The sequence below is a fragment of the Cryptomeria japonica genome, chromosome 1 (genome assembly GCF_030272615.1).
Source record: "Cryptomeria japonica chromosome 1, Sugi_1.0, whole genome shotgun sequence".
Taxonomy (NCBI): Eukaryota; Viridiplantae; Streptophyta; class Pinopsida; order Cupressales; family Cupressaceae; genus Cryptomeria; species Cryptomeria japonica.
Window position 1 is genome coordinate 516,072,216 of NC_081405.1, and position 23,028 is coordinate 516,095,243.

General features: G+C 35.8%; 1 protein-coding gene across 3 annotated transcripts in view; it reads right to left on the reverse strand.

Annotated features, from left to right (window-relative positions):
• The window catches only part of LOC131070325 (serine/threonine protein phosphatase 2A 59 kDa regulatory subunit B' gamma isoform), a 39,727-nt gene extending 17,523 nt beyond the window's left edge, over positions 1-22,204 (reverse strand). The window contains exons 1-2 of one of the 3 annotated variants that reach the window (XM_058005837.2): positions 21,909-22,195; positions 19,579-21,054 (exon numbers count right to left, since the gene is read on the reverse strand). In XM_058005837.2, coding sequence (XP_057861820.2) covers positions 19,579-20,862 — 1,284 coding nt within the window. In that variant the 5' untranslated portion in view covers positions 20,863-21,054; positions 21,909-22,195. Of the gene's footprint in view, positions 1-19,578; positions 21,281-21,908 lie in introns of all 3 variants that reach the window. The other 2 variants (XM_058005836.2, XM_058005838.2) reach the window with 2 other exon arrangements.
• Positions 22,205-23,028: the final 824 nt, after the last annotated feature.

The following is a 23,028-nucleotide window of genomic DNA, read 5'->3' on the forward strand; positions in this document are numbered from 1 at the left end:
AAACCTCTTGCCCCACCAAGTCCCAAAAAAACTGATAGAAAAAAGCCAGGAAGCCATCAGGCCTCGGAGCTTTATCTCGCTCCATTGAGAAAACTGCTTTCTTTACTTCCGCCATTGTTATTGGTTTACACAATTCCTCATTCTGCTGACTCGAAATTAAATTTGGAATGTTTTCAAGCAAAACATTCCTCTGCTATGCATTGCTCATGACACCTCCAAAGAGCAAATTACTAAAATATTAAACTGCTTCTTTGTTAATAGATACCATCTTGTTAAGTTTATTATTGAGGGAATCTTTAATTTCTGTGATTTTATTCCACGATCTCCTCGCCTTTACTGAATTATGGAAGTATTTTGTGTTCCAGTCTCTCGCTTTAAGCCAGCATTCCCTCGACTTTTGTCTCCACTAAGCCTCTTCTCGGGCCAATATCTCATTGTATTTTACTTTTAGCTCTTTCTCCTTCCAATACGTTTCTTTTGTCATTGCAGCACTCATAATGTTCTCTTGAACATTGTTCATTTCCTCTTCTAACTGCAACATCTCTACAAAGATGTCACCAAACTTCGTGCTATTTCACTCCAACTTTTCTTTAATAAATTGCAACTTGTTGAAAAATCTGAAAGCATGTATTGCATCTACCTTTGGAGCATCCCTCTACCATTGCTATATTTGATCTTGGATGTTGTTGTCTCTTAGCCACATTTTCTCGAATTTAAAAGGGCAGCAAATAGGGATGTTGTCCAACTGAATAATGAGTTCAACTGAGAAATGATCTAACAAAACCAACGGCTTGAGGGAGACTTCAAAAATTAGAGGTTTTTTTCTGCCCAAGCACCCCACATGAAGAATCTATCAAGTTTCTTAAAAATATGCCCCAAACCCCATCTTCTATTAGTCCATGTGAAATCACCATTGTTAGTTTTGATTTCCCACAGCCCATTGTTTGTACAAAGTTCTGAATCTCTATTTGCAAGCCCCTAAAGCCCAATCTTCCACCTTTTCTGTCCACGAGCTCTAAAGTGGCATTAAAATCTCCTCCCACAATCACCATTGCATGCTCAAGTCCATTCAACACTGTAGTGATCTGCTGCCAAACTTTTGTTTGTTGTCTCACCCGAGAGGGGCCATAGATGTTCATAACATAAAAATCACTACTCAAACACCATTCTATCCTCCATTTTCACTGTGACCGGATTCCAAAGAAGACCAAGACCACCCGCCACACCATTTGCCTCCACAAAGGATCCTAACCACAATCTCCAACTTCTCATCAAGGCCTCTGAATCCTCATACCCTAACTTTGTTTCTTGTAAAATAACCAGATCTAGTCTCATTTGATCAAGACCTCTCTTGATCAAACGTCTCTCGTCACGGGCGTTGCATCCCTGACATTCCAACTTAATAGTTTCATTGTCCTTTAGGAAGGGACACACCCTTCCCTACTACCAGTTTGCTTTGCCCTTTTGCACATCCTGCTAGCTCCAATCGGAGTTTGTTTGATTTTCTCCTTCTTGACCTCTTTTCTCCTAATCAAACTTTGTCCGACTTTGTTTTGGTTTGTTCAATTGTCCTCACTTCCAAAATATCCTCCTCGTCAATCAAGCCCCATTCTTCATCTTCCTTTGTTGATGGCCACTCATCAATATCCTTATCAGAAGCATTATTAGCATCTAAATCCTTTTGCATTTCCACCTCTACCTACTCTACATTTGAAGGCTCTTAAACTCTACTAGCCACTATGTTTTGCTTTAAAAGCCCTGCCCCCATCGCTTCCATAACTTTTTCCACTTTTGCTATTGTTTCCCCTACCAAAGAAACCACATCTTCATTACTTCTATGGTCTGGGTTAGGTTGGAGCATGTTTGCTCCATAAGTCTCTTCCTATCTTTGAGACGGTGCTTGACAATCCTTTTCATGCATTTGGAGCCGCTTCTCCTGATCTTGGAACAAACCCTGCTCAATTTGCCCCATTGCATTAGTATGTCAACCTGCCCTTTGGGTAGTTATAGATTCCTTACTCCCAGCAGCAAGTTGATCACAGATATCTTGTTGTGACTGAAGGAACACAAATGACCACTGAGAGGGGGGTGAATTAGTGAATCTTTAAAACTTGAAATTCAACTATGAAAACACTAATGACAGAAACGCAGAGAGATCAAAAACACATCCTCACATACGCATCAAAAGATCTATCGTATTGTCCCCTTCCAAAGCTTTACCTTTAACCTTGACTAAACACGTAACCTCTGCGTGGCCATCTCTTTTACAAATTTTACACTGCTCTACATTCTCCTCTATTTCTATTTGTTGACGCCAATAGCGTTCATTCGTGTTGATTTCTAACACTTTTCGTAGGGGAAAGTGTGGCTTCCATCCAATACAACTGTGAGCATAAATGCTGAAGTCTTTTTCCTCTATTGCATCATTGGCTTTGATGAAAAAACCCAACTTATTCCCAATGGACATAAGAGCTTCTTCATTCCAGTATTCTGGTGGCAGATTATTACCAAAAAAAATCCAATTGGCATTGTTTTGATTTCATGGTTGAAAATCCAATTTTCTTCACACCACTTTTTAACTTTGCCAAAGGCGGGCCAATCACCTGCCCACTTGATAAAGAAAGCCCTCTCCCTCAACCTCAACATAGATTCATTCCAACTTTGATTATCAAGAAAAAAAGATAAAACATGCTCATTTAACTGAGGTGACCTTACCTTTTCACCGTTGTTTGCTTTCTGCAGTTTCTTCAGCCTCCATTCTTTCTCTGATCTTCCTCCATTCAAGTTTTGAGTCCGTTGCAAGGCAGTTGTAGCCTTTGAAAGCCTAAGATGTGTCATTTATCCTCTAACCTTGAGCTTGGCCACGACTATCATTACAACCTTGAGAAAAACCAAACCCAAAGCATCTATTTTGATCCTTTGATACCCATTTGGGTTTTTTCCATGCTCTTGCAAAAGGCAGATTTTGATCCCAACTCTGATCCCCTGGACGGAAAGCTCTAAAATCCCTTGGCTGCGACCCTAGTCGCCTCCTCGTCACCATGACTTTTTTTAAGACTACTATTTATTACTAAATTTAAATGTTAATATATTTTTAAATCATAATTAGTTTAGTTTACTTTATTTTTAATTTAAATTTAAATTTAAATGTGAATGTATTTAACTACTTTTAAAATGTTGAAATTTAAATAAGTTTTAATAGCAAAATCAACTTAAATAATTACATATGAAAACTCTTACACCATCCCTCGCAACTCTGCACTTCGCATAAAATAATCTACATCTGGCTTCATTCATCCACTTGCTTCTCATTAGGCATTTGTTCTTTGGCTTCTAAAACTACAAGATCCGAAACTCCCACCATCAATGGATCTACTTAGCTATGTAGGTTATTCTTGAATGGGATGAAGGTAATCATGCAGAAATCAAGCTAGCTTTCACCTGGAAATGACACAAATTTTCAAAACATTGAATCCAAATGCATCTGGCACAACTCTAAATTAACCTAATATTGGATATGGAAGGCCATAGTTTCCAAGTCATATCTAGGTGTATCTATATTAGGTACAATATGTTGGTTGAAAATTTTGTAAACCTCAACAGCTGTATAAAATTGTGGATTTCAGCCATAGTGTGAGTAAATACTCTCCTAAGGGAAGGCTCCCCCTATCTAAACTAATTTAATAGGGATGGGACAACAGTTTTCCTTCTTCTTTCAAGAAAAACTATATTCTTTCCTCTTCACAGAAAAGAATAGCAATCAAAAGCAAATATCAGTAATAACTTGTACCATAAAAAGAAAAAGAGGAAATGAAGTTTCCTGAAAACCCAAATATTTCGGTCACTTCCTCCAAGACGGGAAAACTGTAGACACCTAAAAATGTCTCATTAATCATGTACTAATTATTCCTCTAATTGATTAAATAATTCTTTAATTATTTAATTAAGTTAATTAATCTTATTCTTCTAATTTCATATTTCCTCATCATCTTACTAATTATTCTATTTTCAATTCTATCATCGTTTAAACCATTTTCTAATATTAATTAAATATTTATTATTTAATTAATTCTGATTAATTCCCCAATTTAAATAATCTTTATTATTTAAATAAATTCATTCTCAATTTCTATTTTAATCATTCGCCCCTTTTCTGAATATTAATCAAATATTTATTATTTAATTAATTGTGATTTTAGATCCTTCATTTAAATAATCTTTATTATTTAATTAAAGTCCATTTCTAAATAATTATATTAGTTCTTTAAATTATTTAATTAACTGATTAATTCTTCTAATTCAAATTCAAATAATTTCTTCTAATTTCAAATACATGTGCATGATTGCAAAAATCAAATTGAAAATCAAAGTCAAAGTTCTAAATATATTCAAATAACAAATTGAATTTAAAACAAATTCAATATTTGAATTAAATTTTCATGCAAAAATTAAATTGAAAATCCAAGTCAAAGTTCAAGCACATGCTAAATTAATTAATTCAATTATCACTTCAATCTCTATTTCTATCTTTTAGTTAGCTTTTTCTAAATAAAGCTCTCAATCAGCTTTCAATCTATTAACTATCTCCTCTTTATTTCCTCCAATCGCCCTTTTCAATCTTTCAATCAGCTTTTTTTTCAATCAATTATGTTTCACCTCTAAATCAACAGTTCAACTATCAATCAACATGTGAGCTCACCTGAGTTCCACCTCTTGATCAATCTGTTCCACCTTTCATTCAATTCTCATCCAATTATCTATAAAATGAACATTCAATCTTCATTTTCAACAATCACGAACTTCGAATCTTTGTGTCACTTGCAGGTTGCCAGCGCGATATTTGAAAGCCACCATACCACAAAGAAGAGAAAAACAATGGAAGCAATATGCAGCTATGGAATAGGGAGATTTAATTGATTACTTTACATTCATATTTGCTTAATTGTATCATTTCATTGGGTTTGTTTTGAATTCTTTGATTAGATAGGGATTCGTGATTTCCCTTTATTTCTGATTGATTACATTATGAATTTTAGCATACGACAAAAACAATATCAAGCTCAAAGTCTTGAATATCCACAATCTTATGAACCTTTTTGTAATAATAACTTTTCAAATCCAAATGCAATATACAGCAGCACAAAGTCTGCAAATAGAATGCACTCTAAAACTAATCTATATGAGAATCTATCACAAACACAAAGTCTTGAGATACTTCTCAACTCTAATTGTAATTCTTAAACTAATTCCACTCCCAATAGCTGCAACACAAAGTCTGAAATTAGATGAAGTGAAGCTCTCTTTAGCAACCTTCTACAATCTTTAAAATAAGCACAAAGTTATACCCCAAAATGACATAAGAACACAAAGGGACAAAGCAAGACTTCAACACAAAGTCTGAAATTCCTCCCTTTTTTTGTATTACTCAAAGATGGCAAATTTACAACTATAAAGCTCAAAGTCTTTATGAGTAGAAAATCCTACAAAGTTTTCTTTCTTTCTAAAAAGATAAAAGATACAATAAACCCCCTCAAGTATTTATAGGAGAGGAGTCTTGAGAAAAAGAAGGGAGGATTTCAACTAACTTTGACCTTTTCAACAACTAACTATGACTCATTCAAGATTACAAGTCCTATTCTAAATTGACTTGTAATCAGCTTACTTGTATTTACAAAAATGCAAGTGATCAACTTGCAATTACAAAAGTGTTTCTACAAGTAAACTTGTCAAAAGAAAAACTACAATTCTGAAATATAAACTAAGTGCTGAAAACACTTATACGGTAGCATGTTTGACCATCTATTCTTCAAACTTCTAGATAATTCCTTGTAGCTCATCAGGATTTGGCTCATGGGTGTTCTTAGCAACAATCATTGTTTTGAAAATGGTATCACTACAACTAAGAATCGTAGGATTATGCTTCTCAAGAGTAGCCTGGATTTCCTGTAGAAAAATTTGGTACTTCACCAAGGTTTGGATTGATGCAACTGAAAATTGTTCATCCTGCCATTCCTGTTGAATCTTCCTTCTCAAATTTGAAAGAACATCTTCTTTTGGCAACAACTCCACATTCTGATTTACAATTTTACAAGAAACTTTCTTACAATAAGAAACAATATCTTGCAACACTTCCATGCGCAATCCCAAAGTATCATCAATTTCTTCAATAAGTGATTTCAGGAAAAGGGATTTATTTTCTAGAAGTTCTCCAAATTCTAGATACATGGTTCTAGTAGGAATAATGCCACTCTCTTGTAGAGCACTCAACTTTTCTTGTGGCATCCTGTGCCAAATTCTCAAGCTACTTTCAACCTTTTTCAGATTTTGTTTGAACATTGCAGAAGTTTGAGTCAATTTCTCTTTGATCATTTCCAGCTTGACCATCACCTGGAAAATCTCCTCCAAGACCCGAACACATAGATCAGTAATTTGATCTACCCAAGAATCTAGTGCTTGTCCTTTCTGAGCAGCTCTTTCAATTTCCCGAACTGATTCTTTGGTATCAAAATAAGTCGAAGGATTGTTCCCTTTTTCAAAAGACTTGGTGATTTTCCGAATGACTAAGATAAGCTGCGAATTTTCCCCCTCCAGCTTGTCTTTCTTTGTTAGGAGTTCATCATATCGTTGTACCAATGAAGTCGCTGAATGTTGAGCATCATGCATGACAACTGCATGTGTTTGTTTACCAAGCTCCACCCTGGTGATTTTGTAGTCAAAAGCTTGCATCTCTTCATGTTTATCTACCATTGGTTCAACGATCTCTGCAACTTTCATCTTGTTGCTGTCAAATGTCACTCTCGAAACTGTTTTAGTTTTTTTAGCAACCTTGGGTTTAGTTTGTTTGAGCTGCTGAAAATCAAAGATGTCTAGAGAAATCTCTTGCTTCTTTCTCTTAGGAGTGAAAGAGCTTAGCCATGGAGGTAAGGTCATTGAATTTGCCTCTAGTGGTCACTCTGGGAGAGGTTTTGTCAAAACTGGAAGTAGAAGTATCAATCTCCAATAATGACAAGCCAAGCAAAGAGACATGGGTAGGGTTATCCTCATAGATTTTCAGTAGATCCTCCTGTGTGTGATCAAGAGATGATTTTGCTGCTGAAATTGGAATGACACTCTCTGCATTCATACTTAATGGAACAGGATCAATGTGGACGGTGGAAAAAGAATCCCCATGTGTCAAAAGGAGACAAAAGCAAGTCCAAAGGGATTTGAGGAGGAACTTCGTGAGGTGACTTCGAAGTTGTGGACCTAGGAGCATCATCTTCTTACTGCTCTTCTTCTGGATCTTCAGGATCAATGACATAAATATGAAGTTGTGGTTTCTATTTCCCTTTCACTGTCACTTCTTCAAGAGGAATCACCATTGCTCTGTTGACTCTCAATTTAATCCTTGTAGTATAAGAGGAAGCACCTTCCTTCTTATCAACTCTAGTTTCAGACTTGCGTCCGATAGGCCCTGTAGAATCATCTTCTTTTCCAAACTTGATTTTGATGAGTCTAACGCCATTGCTTTTAAGCCAAGCATTGGTGTTAGCTAAGACGGGCTGAAATCTATCAAGAATGGAAGTGCATTCCTTCTATGACCATTGAATCGATGGAAGTGGTGCTTCATCGACTCTTTTTTCAACATACTCGAAATCGAGTACATTCCAATCATCAACCATTCCTTCAGGAATGCTAGCAAGGTTCAAATCAACAATCTGCTCAAGTGTGAGCCTGCAATAGTACATCCTACGGATATCCTCTTCTATGCGAAGATCAATCCAAATGTCCTTTATGTGATGCACATGGATGAAAGATCTTTTAATCTTTTCCTTCATGCCCTTGTAATCAAAATCTGCTCTCACTTTGAACCTCTTGAGTTTGATCTCCTGCATCTCAGTCTCCATTGCTCTGGCCTTCGTGGATGTCATGAGAGAATATCGACCAATCTGCAATGGGTTATTAGAAGATATCCCCATTCCAGCCTTATGACGAACTGATTGTTGTGCATGAACTGCCATGAGTTGTCTCCCCAATTCCATAAGAATGATTTTGTAGGTTGGATATCTTGGATGCATGTATGGCTGCCCACTGTAGCATCCAACTCTCGAATAAGTAAATGTTGGGAATTGAAAGAAAAGACACCCATACTCATTTACTTTCTCCCATGCAGCATTTGACATTCTTTTGTTCTTCAATGTTCTATCAAATAGACACATGTAATGGCCATAGAAAACATCTTGGAGTCTCTTGTAATGCAGCCTGCTAGGTCTCAAAGGCAACTGGTCATAGTAATCCCACACAGGCACAAGCGAGCGATCACCCTTGGTAGAAAGATTGGAAAAGTGTCTGAGTGATGCTGCTATATACACCAAGTATGAGTTCATGTAGAACGTCAAAGTGGTGGGAACTCTAACAAGCTGCTCACACAAAGTGTCGCTAATGATTTCACCCCAAAAAATGTGTTGGGATTGTTTGATGAGTACAATGAACTGGTACATCCATGGTTCAAAGACATTTGAATGCTCTTAACCCATGATTCTACTCAAAAGGGTAATTGTATCACCAATCTCCTCTTTGAAATCACAGCGAAACAACTTTGCCCACCAAGTAAGACAGGTTCTAGGTTCCTGGATCCACTTGTTGATATGACGCTTACATTCTTTGTCCCTCTTCATGTAGTATTGTGTTGCCCTTTCCTTTGATATTTCTACATAAACAAGAGCTATGGGTATTTTGAAAATCTTTTCAATAGTTTCAGCATCAAGCCGAATAACTACCTCACCCTCATCATCCCTAATAGTTCTAGTTTCCTGATCAAAGTGAGTGGCACAAGCAAGAACAAATTCCGGCTCTAGGGCAGCCACTGGGAAGGAAGAGGCAAGATGGAGATGACTATCCAGCAAGTGCCGCATGCTACGATTCACGGGATTTTTAACCCTCTTGAGAAAGTCTGACATATCCACGTGCCCAATCTTTGTATCCTTAATCTCATTCAATGAAGAAGAGACTTGAGCAAGAGAGATCTCATTCTAATACTTGTCGTATTTGTACTTCATCTTCTTTTGGGAAGACGACCAACAAATCAATCATTGAGCAAAAACTTGTAACGCTACGATGAAAATCCAGAAGTGTTAATGCAACACCATGATCCGTTGAAAGAGCCATATGATCTTCTTGAAAGGGGAAAAACTCAACTCTAACCCTAAAGCTTTTGAAGATGGAAGGATGGATAGACAAGAGGTTTTAAAGACTGAGCTTTCAACCAATTTTGGATCTTGGGAGACGTATTGCAAGTATGAAAAAGGGAAAAACTTGTGGAAAGACATAACTGCAATCGGGTTTTTAAATCCCGAATGCAAGTAGACTTGAAATGGAAAAAATGAGTGAATGCGTGGTAAATGGTAAAAATGGGGTTTTGACACGAGGGAAAATGAAGCTTATAACCAAGGATAGTAACCATGAATGATTATGAATGGAAATTGGAAGAATAATGTCATTTTGACCACATGCGAAATGGGAAGAACTTTACTTGTAATCAGGTTTATAAAACCCGATTTTGAATGGGTAGGCTTTCAAAACAACTTTTTTATTTTGCAAGTTTGGCAAAAAGAGTGTTAAGTCTTTTCTACCAAAGGGGAAAAACAAACATTTTCAACTTACTTGTAATCGGATTTTAAAAACCGGAATGCAAGTAGATGGAAATAATATAAAGGGGAAAAACAATGCAATCTCCAAATTGCATTCAAGATTTTAGCAAAATGGGTAGAACTTGCACAAATCCGAATTCAAGCAAGAACGAGATATATGCAAAGCATAAGCAAAATAGAAAAACAAAATCAAAACTGAAAATCACATACCTTGCTTGAAGAATGCCCTAGACCAAAGCAAATGGACTTAGAAGAAACTGAAATGCTCTTTAAATAGACAAGGAAGCCACCACATTATGATTGCAATCAGCAAACAAAATCGGTTTTGCCTTTAAACCTTTCCACCAAAAACGGCTTAGAAGGAGAGATATGCTCGACTTCAAACACTCATTAATGGAGTACGTGCAAGACGTGTTTGCAATGTGGCAAGAAGGCGATTCTCATGCTTCAAAACGTGGTAATAAACAGCAAAGGGCGTATTCCAAAAAGGTCTTCAAAAACGTTTTCAAAAATACCTTCAAAAATGCTTCACGTGTTCATCCAATCCCTTTTTGGTGAAAAACGTGGCAACCAGCATTGATTCCCAACAATTTTACATAAATGTTGGATGGATTTTGGGGAAGAAAGCCACAAAAAACAGATTTGTGGGAGCAAATGTGCAGGTCGGGTTCTTCCTTAGCAAATACAAGTAGCAAATGCCTTCAAATAAGATGCAATCGGGTTTTAGAAACTCTTTTGCAAGTTTTAATTACTTCGCTTTTCTCTTCCTTGGGCAAATTCGGGTTTTTAGGGAAGAAGAGCACAAACATAAAGAGCAAATCAACTTGCAATGGGAAAATAAAACCCCTACAACAACTAAAAGGAAAAAAAACATAAAAACTTGTAATAGGGAAATAAAATTCCCATTACAAGTAAGACACAAGACATAAAGTCACTTTAAACGTTCTAAAAGACTTGTAATAAGGAAATAAAACCCCTATTACAACTTAAAAGCACAAAGTAAGAACTTTTATGAGAAGTCACAAGTTCTCATTAAACTTGAATTTTAAATTTAACTTGTAATTTGTCTAAAAAGTTCCTACAAACAGCTTAAAAGACAAAAAGGGAAAAGGGAAAATAAAAAGCAAATTACAAAGTTACAAGTTTGAAATAAAGTGCACTTGTAATTGCTAGAAAAAACCCCTACAACACTAAAACATAAGGAAAACACTAAACCTGCAAAGGAAAGACACTTTTCCACTTGCAATCCAGAAAAAAAAAACCTGATTTTGAAGGAAAGACATAGCAAACGAACTCGAAACGCAATGAAATTTGAAACGCAGATCGAGGATGAACCGAAAATCAGTCCAGTTTAACCAGAAGAAAAAATGTTGCCTCGGGAAGTGTGCCTTCGAGTAAAAAATTTCATTTTTTAACAAAGATTTTAAAGGGGTTGTCCAATTTTGTAAATGCAAAAATGCAGACAACACAATAGTGGGCGTACAAGGGGAGAGGGGGTCGTGTATCCTGCAAAATTGACCTTAGCATGGACAGATGAAAAGATTTTGATTGAGAACAAGGTCTACACAAGGCCTCAAGGGAAGGCTAAAGGAAAGCCTCTACAAAATCAATCATCTATCGACCTACTAGCATAGAAAACACTCCCTAATCAAGTAACTGCCTTTGTGGAATCATAGAATGAAAGCAAAGATAAACATTTGGAGCGACTTCCATGCTAAGAACCCTAGGTCTAGGAGACCAATGGATACAAAATATTAAGACTTTATTGGCTACGAAAAGGTTAGGAAAGCAACCTTAACATGAACAGATGAAAAGGTTTTGATTGAGAATAGGGTTTACAAGATGCCTCAAGGGAATGTTAAAAGAAAACATCTGCAAAATCAATCTTTAATATTGACTAAGCCAACTGAAATGGTTGTCAGAATTGAACCATATTTGGAAAATAAGGACAGTATACAGTCAACAAACGTTACACACAGCTATTAGATTAGGAGTCCATTCCTTTGACTAATCAATCTATTCCAAGCAAAAGGGTATGACTTCCATACGAAGTTCAACAAAATATAAATTTCAGTTGAGCAATTGCCTGCAAGGAACTCCTTCCATCTGAAAATATAGAAATGGGATTGACAATCGGCTGAGATGGTTTCTCTCTAGAAAAAGTAGAGAGCTTTGACCATCTTTCCCTTACCTTCTCCTTGGGCATGTTGGAGAATACCCTTCTTTTAGACATGAACCATCCATGAACTCTTCCGATAAAAAATTATCTTAAATTATCAAAATAATGAGTACAGTATGCTGCAACTGCTTGTTTAATATACCCATGGTATAATCTAAACAAAAATGAACAACTTCCAAATAATAACATATCAAGCCTGCTTGAAAGTACACAAACTTAAAGCTCCAAGACTAAATTGAAGTTATCCTTCTAAGACCCTCAAAGAAAGACTGAATTTTAAACTTATAGACTCCCTTCTTCAATAGAGTGGAAAAGGTACATATTCACATTTCATGCCCTGCTTATGGCTCATCATTAATAAGTAATAACCAATCTAAGAGATCTTATTTGGGTTGTTCAAGACTTCAAGTCATGTGTACCTCTAGGTTTGTGGGTTTCATTTACTTGCCTTAGTAAATTATCCAATTGCAAATGCAAAAAATTGGGTAAGGAGATGGTCAGCACATATAGATATGTTGAGAACCCCCTTTTATCAAAGGTTCCATACCTATTGGGAACTCCATTACTAACATGTCGACGATTTCATAGGTACCAAGAAACTTTGGTTCCTAGTTCCAAAGGAACTGCCAATAGGTTTCTCCTCACGACTAAGTCCCCAAGGTAATGAAGGAAATCAACAGAGGTTCCATTAATTCCTTTTTCCCATTAAACCCCAGACAAAGAAGAAGCAAAGGGCTCAAGTGGCAAGGAAAAGGCAAAGAAAGTGTGTCAACGGTTCTAGTGGTTCCCAAAAGAACAAGAACCTCCAATTGGATTCTGGTTCCCAGTGAACCTGATCACCAATAAAGGGAGGGGCTTGATGGGGGCACATAACAATAAGAGAGAAAGGAGAAGAAAAGATCAAAGACGACATCGGAGCTTTCAATGGTTCCTGGAACCATGTGAACCTTCGATGAAGTTCCTAAGTCCTTGCCGACCCTTGAAAAAGAAAAGCTAAGGCATGGCAGAGAAGGCAGGAAGAACTAAAGTCAAGGCCAACTGTTGCAAAGGGCGGGAGGATAACACCAAGGTGCCATTTTCTGTACTTACCTCCCTCTGCAGAATCATCATTGCTACAACTACTCTCTCACCTGCCCAATCTCGAGGCATGGATCTACAAGAATGATCTTTAAACTTTAATGCACTTCTAAGGATTTCAAAAGGAAAAGGGGTGTCCATGCTACATTATTAAGTTACAGACCTCCTTTCTGTCAAGCAGCCATGTATAGGCCGTGTTTTCAACAGATTTTGTGGGAGATCTTTTGCACCTCATCCTTAAATTCATTAATGGTAGCATGGGCAAGGATGTTGGAAATGTTCTCTACATCTACAGATCTGATAGTTTGGTGCAAAAATGTTAAGAGTTTTGCAAGTTGGTGGCTAGGGTTCTCTCTCTACCACGCCCTCTCCCTTTTTCTCTCATTCACTTGCTGGATATAAAAGATAGCTTGCTACTCATTGTAAAGGGTTCTTCCCTTGGTTTATCTAGCAAACACATGTATTCTTCATTCTCTACAACTGTAAACTGGCTTCAAGCCTCAGATTTAATAAAATTGTCATTTTCACCTCTTCTCACCTTCTGCACTCTGTGTAACATTGTTCACCTCTGTGTTCGAATGATTGTTATCATTTTCTATGTTTTTATACTAAAATCATTTTGCAAGAACTAATTGAGTTAGTTTCTCATTCCCTCTTAGTATTTGTAAAACCCTAACCTCTATACACACACCTAGGAGTTGTTATAACGGGGAACTGTGTGGGTTTTTTGGCAGTTTATCATCTCTTGTATTGTTCTGACCAAAGGAAGGATCATTTTCTAATCTTAATGCATCACCACCCCTTTCATTTCCTGTTTTCCTTGTTCCCCTTTTCCCTGGCAATCAGTAGAATATATTTAATTGTAAGATCATTTAGTGTTGGCTTGGACCATCACTACTGCATCTAAGTTTGAGAGGGAATCAGCCCTTTATCTGGAGGTCTGATCTCATCTGCAAGATCTCACACCTTGAGATCATTCCCATGTTTCACTGAGATAGCGAAATGGCTTCAGCAAGGGTGCAATTTCAAGTGATAACAATACACAAAGACCACTGAGGGTGAAGGTATGCCTTCCGCATGTAATTTTCAATAAACAAATAAAAAAATATTCAGTCTAGTGGTATCCTGCAAGGAACTCCTTATAGATGGAAATTTAGAAAAGGGATTTAAAGTTCACCATAATGGATTCTCCCTACAAGAGTAAATCATCTTTCTCGTACCTTCATAATGGGCAAATCATAGAACATCCTTTATTTTAAACACAAACTCTTCTTTAATGATACTCCTCCTTGAAGATTATTCTTGATCATAAAAAACCCCTCATTAAGAATGTGATTGTTGATTACAATTTTATAGAGGGAATCAATACTTGAGCTTAGCAGAACATTAACAGCAACAAACATAAGCTGACTAAGCAGGACAAAAACATGAGTTAGCTGCAAGATATTATTACCATGACCTAAGATAAAATCAATTGGATTGGTATGCAGATTGATTGAATCTGGACTAGCATTGAGTATGTAAATGATTATGGCAAAAATGAGGCACAATATTATATTCACCACCAATTTGGGCCTAATAATGGCTGTTCCCATGTTCTGATAAAAAAAGCCAAATCCATTTTTAGAACTGACCACATCAGTCTCAATGACCTTGGAAGAAAGCAAGTTAATTGGGCTAGTTTGTCACTTATATTTCATAGCCCAGATTCTACTGGTCTCCAATATTACATTAATACAGATCCAATACACGTCCTCATACAACACACAAAGAAGATAAAACATTAGAAAAAGATGGGCACGAAATACTCACCTCCTTGAAGTAGTCAAGGTTAGTGTAATGTCCTACTCCATGCAAATTGACCCACTTTTTCAAGTCATTGAATTTTCTGCATAATCGAGAACCCCTTGATGAAGTAACACTAGCAACTGAAAAAAAAACAAGGAAGCTCTGGAACTGTCTCACGAACAAGTCGCTATTGACTCATCTACTTTGACAAATTCACATATGTTTTCTGCACAGTAAAAGTGGTCATCTTGCCAAGGCATTCAGTCTGCTCCAGCAAATTGTAACTATAAATAAGGGTATCATCAAATAAACCAAATACAGATCTCTGAAGATTTCCAGTATTTTGGAATGCTATTGGGTCATATATGAGACAAATTGCACAACAAATATTCAAATTGATCTGAACGAGTTATTTATGTTGTTCAATGATTTGTAACTCACACTCTAACCTGATATTAAAGAGGACCTGAATCTATCTTAATTCGTTAACTCATCAATCAATCCACCAAGTTGAAGAATAGGAAACCTGATCTTCACAGTTTTCTTATTCATGCCCAATAGTTAATGCTATAATACACATGCATAATATCCATGTTTCTTCTTTGATGCACTGTAGGCAGTAAACACTAAAAAATGACTTATGCTAGGAACAATAGAATCCATATCAATGAACTCTTCCACAATCTTCTCAAGTTCATTTTGAACAGCACATGGATACCTGTATAGTCTCAATATGGTAGTTCCCTTGCCAAACTTAATGATATATTCATAGCCCCTATCAGGTGGAAGACCACAGGAGCCATCACCAAAAGCATGTGTAAATGATTCAAGAGCTATTCTACCACCTTCAGCTTTGGTGGCTTTCCTTTCTTATTTGACACGTGAAAGCATTTGTTTACCTATGATTTAGAAAATGAAACCAGGAGCCTTTTTCACTAGTTTCTCTCACTGTAGTGAACTGAAACCATACATCATTTAAAGGTTCGCATCTCCTCAGAACATGTTCCTTCCCATCATTTAAAGGTTCGCATCTCCTCAGAACATGTTCCTTCCCATACTACATAAATCTAACATACAATGGCCTTACAATACCCCTACATGTTATATCTAGCCTATTGGCTAACAAAATTGTTAAATCTGCACTGTTCAACTTCCAAACTCAAGGATTAAATAATTTAATGATTCAATAAGATAACAGGTACAAAGAATATTAATTAGGATTTAGATACCTCTCTTACTTATCAAATGGTTAGTTCTCAATGTTAATTTCATGTGCAACCATCGAGGCTTCTAAAGAAGCAAACGGTTGAGACCTGTTTCGTCATAGAACCATATCTTATTGCTGCTCTTCGGTAGATACACTTCAAGAATCTTGTGCCACTCTCATCATATTAAAGCTCAATGAAATGAAACTGACCCTGTCTCTTCGAGATTGTATATTAGCTAACAATGTTCAGTACAATCAAAACACAACCAATCTCATAATCAAGCCATCAAATTAATGTGACAAGATCCTTTACTTAGGTTACTATCTTCTCCTTGTGGTTTCCATGGCTGTACATCAACTTCACAGAAAGAAAGGACACCAGTCCCGTGAGATTAAGCTTCCAGGAACTCAAAACAGCAATGATTATTGCTGCTTCTGGGACACTGTTTCTTGAATTGTTGAACCAAGTTCACACACTTCAAAACCCTTTAAGGAATCGTGTCATCCACAAACATTGATAATTATCTAAAAACAGTTCCTTCACATTAATGCTTGATACTGGACCTTCCGATACTCTAACTGACTGCTAAATATTTTTATGTTCCTTAAGATAAGGCTCATCTTTTAGAGTCTAGTCAGAAAACAAAGCTTATAAATCCATGACTTAGGGTGGGGATTGTGTGCCCATTGACATTTATATAGTCAATATTAAATAAAATCCTATATTAGCCCTTAGTTTTTCATCTACAAGAAACCTTATCTGCCAAGTGCTGATCTCATTTCAGCCAGACAAGAGTTAATATTTCAACCTTGTGCCTCCCTTCTTTGGTATCTAACTGATCTTGGAATGGAGACGATCCAGTTTAATACTTCTTGTACTAGAAACTATAAAAGGATTGACAAAACTAGAAAACTTCTAATGCTTACTGTTGTAACATATTTTATAATTTATCTGTGCAATATGTTATGTTCCTACAGCAAAAACACTCTTATCTTGTAACCTATGGGCAAACCCTTTGTTCACATATGGGCCTTAGGAAAGAGTTAGAACTATCCGAAGCACAATAAATTGTAGAAGGATAACCCAGGAGACTAAACATATACATTTCCTCCATCCCAGGAGCATCTCTCAGATTATGAGTTTGATGGAATTGTCGAGTTTATCCTTCCTAAGAATACTGTGTCTTGTAGAACCTTCCAATAAAGTTCATTTTGTAATCTCAATCTTGCACATTGCAAACATCTATTATCTTGATTCTAGTTATTTATGCTACATTTTTGTATCATTCCCAGCAATAGCAGAACAGTCTATCTTCTGTTGTATGCTTGTAAAATTGGATTGCTACCTTGTTTAGCGGTTGTGCTACTTTGAGAGAAAATATTCTGAAACTAGGCCTTACTAAAATTGATGGATCTCTTGCTGTTAATTTTTGGTATACGATTATTTATTCAATGTCCCCATAAAACAAATGTTTTCCAAAAGCAACAACAGGCCCCAAGTGTTCACCCTCAGTCAACACAATGCCTTAAATTGTTTGCATATATCTTTCTGGCTTAGTTTAGGCTCTTCACAATATCACAAGAAGATCCAGCCAAACAAAGGTTAACACAAAACCTAAAATTATTTGTAGATAGCTTTCTGGCTTAATGTTAAATTGAAAAAAAAAAAAAATTAAATATCATCAAATACGAAACCTGTGAGAGATCCAATCCAAAACTACCTTCTTGCAATCAACAAAGAACAAATAATACGTTTCCTAATTGTCTCGGTTAAGTCCCAACATGGTCATTAGGTCAAAACCCAATGGGTAGAAAATTTGAACAATGCATAAAAATGTGAATCAGTAATATGTCTTGGATTTTGAAAACTAAGAAATGACATGTCAAAAGTCAAAATTTGTGTCAAGCTTGAGTTTCTGTCAGAATGCTAATGAATATGAACCAAAAAGTGGCATTGATGCAAAAGCAAATCGAATGACAAGATTGAAGTCAATAAAAGAATCAAGGGATGTTTTATTTTTGCATCAGAATAAAAATAATTTATATTATACTCTGAGCATGTGTGTTGCCTCCAAGTATGTGGTTAAATTCTTAAGGTACACCATACTTTATATAATTAGTTTTCCATGTAATGGAATTGATATGAGGGTCAAAATCAACATTATATTGGGTTGAGTTTATTGATTAATAAAAATCTCTTAATTTGAACTCAGAATTCAATACCGACTCTCTTTGTTTTTTGAATAAACCATGACAATCTTCCATATCTACAGTAATTCATAAGATTTGTATAATTTTGGTTATGACTAGCATATAAGTGTCTTGTCATTAAGCTTTACTGAGCTTATGAATATTACACTCATAGACCAGTAGTCATTTCACTTTTTAGTGTTCTACAGTAACTCAAGAGACATAAAGGACAAGAAGACGTACCTGTAGGATCTCTCTAACACAGAAGCCATTTTATTGAAATTGCTCAAAAAGGCCAGCAAAGTTCGTGCAGGGTAGAATGCACAAATACAACTTGCAGGAACACAATGGGAGACAGGGTTCAAAGGCCTTGCAGAGCCTATCATGCTAGTACTAAATGAAGTACTCGCAAGCCCAAAGAAGCAGATAAGTCAAAAATGATAAATAGGTCCTAAAGAGAGAGAAGTCAAAACCTTAAAGCTTCAAAGGGCCTGAAATTGAAAGTCTGCAATACATAATCAAAGGGTCTGCAGAGCATGCTATCATAACAATCAGTTGAAATAGTTGGATGAATAGTTAATTGACCTGTGTGAGAGTCGATCTACTTTAAGGGAAAGATACAAGTATTAAAGGTCATTGTGAAGTGATAATAACTTTAGGTGATGCAAGGCGAAAAAGTCTTTGTGACAATTTGTGTAGCCTTCTGACAATTATTACAATTGTTATTTGTGTATTCTTTGATTCTACAGATAATTCCACTTTTAAATTGAACTTTTGTATACTGGTCTTTTTAGACTTCCATAAATATTTTTACTAGGCAGAAATGTTAAATTTAAAATTTTCATATCTCCAACTATTCAGAAAAGAAGACTACAGTTAAGCTTGTGACACTAATTATGTACATCCATTTGCAGATAATTTTCACTGATGGTCTAAAAACTCTTGTGAATTCATAAGCAAAATAGACTAGATTCGTCTATAGTATCATCTAATATAAAAATTCTCTTGTTCTGCAACATAATATCATAAGCATATAGAGATAATAAACGGGGGAAGGTTTCTTGTTTGCAGTCAAGCAGCCATTGCATAAAAAATGATGAAATCTAGAAGAGGAGGATTGAAATAGAATAATTCCACAAAAGCAAACCCCAATCAAGTAAAGTAGTTGTCCTGCTTTGCTTGAGATAGTTTATAAAACCATTCAAATGCAGTGTCATTAAACTTTCTAGACAACTAATCATCATAGAAGCCTTCCTGTTGAACAATTGCACCATGAAATAGGATGGCAGACAAGGAAATTCCCCCGGTGCCAACATAATGAGATGCATTGTCTGAATTTGAAGGATGCAATTTATGTAAGAATTTAATGACAACCAATACAGGAATAATTGATAAAGTCCTGACATGGTTCTGGAAAAATATGTCTACTTTATCCACACTTATTCGTTAAAAAGCATGTAAAATATTCATTGAAAAGCATGTTAAATATAATAGAAATAAATTCTTACCTGGAAGTGTGAACTATTCAGGCAGCGTCCAATTTGCCTGAACAATGGCACCATACATCTCTGAAATTCAGCCGCCTGGGTTGCTTCTAAAACTTCCTCCAATTCTCCTAGGAACAGTACCTCCTTTTGACTATTTGTGATAGGCCAATATTTCAGTAATCCCCTAATGATAGTATCTGCTAGCTTGAAGTCTTTCTCTACAAATTGTGTAATACAATGAGATAATTGCTGATGGTACATAGCCACACATTTGGGCTTGTGCAATGGGATCAAAGCTCGTACAAGAAAAAGCTTGTGTTCCTCCTTCAATGGCAATGCAAATCCATTAATGATACTACCCAAAATCTCCAGCAGCTCAGCTATTCCATTATGCTTTTCAGTTTCGAAAATAAAACGGTAGAAGATGTTGTTGATTGCTTTTCGAATGAAGGGTCTGTGCACCATGAATTTCCCGTATATGCGGTGCAATATTGTTTTCAGATATTCTCTCTCTCTAGGATCCTCAGAATCAAAGAGATCCAATAATCTTAAAACAAAGGAGTGATCAATATATCTCTTTGCCAGTTTTGCATCTGTCTCACTTGATGCAACAAATCTCAGAAAGAATTCATAAACTACCTGTAGATGGGACCATGAAGGATCCATCGTTGGCTCCTCCTCCTCTTCAGGGTTATCCAATCCTGCAGCTTCATGAGAAGATGAAGGTATAGTTCTGAACAAGTTGGCAGTAACCATTTTACTAATTTCCTCCATTACAGCTTCATTAAACTTGCCATTCACAGAGCTGATAAATTCCACAAGCTCAAGAAGCGTCTGCCTTTTAATATCCTTCTCTTTTGCATTTTTTGTAGGATCAGAGAAGTCAAACACAAAACTACAAAGCCTCAATTTTTTTAGGAGCAAGTTCTGTCTTTCAGAGCTTGAAACGTCCCTGAATGAGGGCAGAGGCTCGACAATGAAGAAATTCATACTTCCATTGGAAGAAACTACATCCGCAGACAATTTCTTCCCCACAGGAGACCAAGCGTTTGTCTCACCTGCTGTTGCCCCACTATTATGACTGTTAATATTTTGTACAGTAACATTAAATGGAACCACTGTTCGTGGCCCTGCAGGTGCAGGACTCACTCCTCCACCTCTGAAATTGCCAGTAACATTGCGTCCTGAGCCATTTAATGACACATTCCCCCCTCCTCCTCCTCCTCCTCCTCCATCGCCACCACTGCTGCTGTTATCTGATTTTGACTGCTTGCGTGGAAGCCTCTGTAAAAAATTCTTTATCATAACTTGCAAAGGATAAAACCCAAGACTTGCACTCTGCCAACAACATGCCCCAAGGAAACGAACAAACCAGCTATGGAAACCAACAAACCTAGCTATGTGTCACACAACCTTAGTGCCTCGTCTCCATTAACAGGTCACAGAATCGAAACTTTAAAACGTAACTATGTTGCACACAACCTCACTGTCTCGAACCTGTTCACAGAATTGAAATATAAAAAACTTTGTACTCAAAGAATTGACTTTAGTCCCTCCCAAACTTGCCAGTTTTAGATCAAATTTTTGCTATGATAAACCAGACATAGCCCTCGCATAACAAGGGCTTCAAAAACAAGAGCTCTTGCACAAATTTATAATGCACTCGGAACCTTCCAGAATCCTTAATTTGCTGTACAACAATGGTGAGCGGGACAGAGATCATCTGAATGAAAATTGAAAGATCTAGAATTAATTTACGATAAGTTTGATCTTCTCATAAAACCTTTTTTACAATAAATTCATAGCGACTCCTGAAAGAAAAAATTATTATTTTTACTTTCTTTTTTAATTCAAGAACTTTGATCTTCTCAAAATACTTATTTCGCCGGAAAATGGTAAACACTTCTAAAAATTAACATACAACGATCCAAAATTTAATTATAAGCATTCTGATCTTCCCAAAGACCTTATTTTACCGTAAAACGGTAGACGACTTCTAAAAATAACAAATGGACTGTCTAAAGTTGATTTGCAAGCACTCTGATCTTCTCAAAACCCTCGTTTTACAGTACAACAATGATGAAAGGCGCAGAATCCTTCTAACAGAATTTTTAAAGATCTAGAGATAACTTTCAGGCATTCCGATCTCCAAAACAAGCCTTATTTCACTGTTAAGCAAAAACGAATTTTTAAAAAAGAAAAAAAAATCAAAGATCTGACCTTCATTTCCAATTGGGCAATTTAAAATCCATCCATTAATCCAAAATCAGACATTGCGATCGAAATAAAATTAAATAAGATCGACCAAACCTAAATTGAAAAGCTGAAAATAACACGAGCATTGTAAATACCTGTGGAATTTACTTCAATAAGCGATCTGTGTCTCCTTGAAATGAAAAATCTTATTAAATTTGTTTGATGGGGTATAAAATATTTTGGACTTTGTAATTGGACTCCGCGGATTGTTTTCACCATCTTGTTCTTGTCATCTTCAGAGAAATGATACTGAAAATATAAAGAGAACGAACAGTGAATCGATATGGATTAATATCTGTGACTATGACGGGGACGATATTTGGGTATATTGGAAGTTTGACGAGTACATATATATTGGATGAGACTCGAACCTGGGCTGGTCATTTTTTAAATATTTTTTGTGGGAGTGCGGTTGTTCTATAACTATTGGATTTATAAGGTTATTTAGTTTAAGTCAACTTTAACCTTCTTTCTAATGTGTATGGGTGACATATGTATATTCATTGTTATTTTTTTTATTTAGTATTGTGTTGATTTTAAGGGAGGTGTTAATATATAAATTAATTAATTAATAATATAATTTTGTCAAAATTTTATTTTTTATTTTTTTTTATGTTCTTATTTATTTTATTATATATAGTTGTGTATTTATTATTTATCTATATTATTATACATTTGTTCTATCTATTTATATAGTTATTTTTATGTTCATATTTGTTTTCATGTATGTATCATCTTTCGAGATCTAGTATTCTTTTTCTCTAGGACAAGTTTGTGATAATGAGGTCATCCTCACAATTATGAGATCATCCTCACGACCATAGATACATTTTTGCCCTAATTTTAAAAATTTAACTTTGAATTTGACTTACTTCCCATCTTTACCCTTCATACTTAGATCTGATTAAACACAAGTTTGCATGTTGTATTATTATATTATTATATTTAAATGCATTTAATGTATTTATTCCAATCTAACATTGATGAAGCAAAGAATAAATTCATGTTTACACACATTAATTGGTGCTCTAAAAGGAAATAAGATCTACACAATCATTCTAGAAACATTTGCATGATGAAAGATTGTTGTATTTGATCATTATTCAATTTTTAATTATTGGTTTAAGATAACTTGAGTCCCTATTGTTGGGATTAAGGTGTCGCATTCTTTGTTAGTCCTAACATTGGTATTTGGTTTTATATGTTTAATTGTTA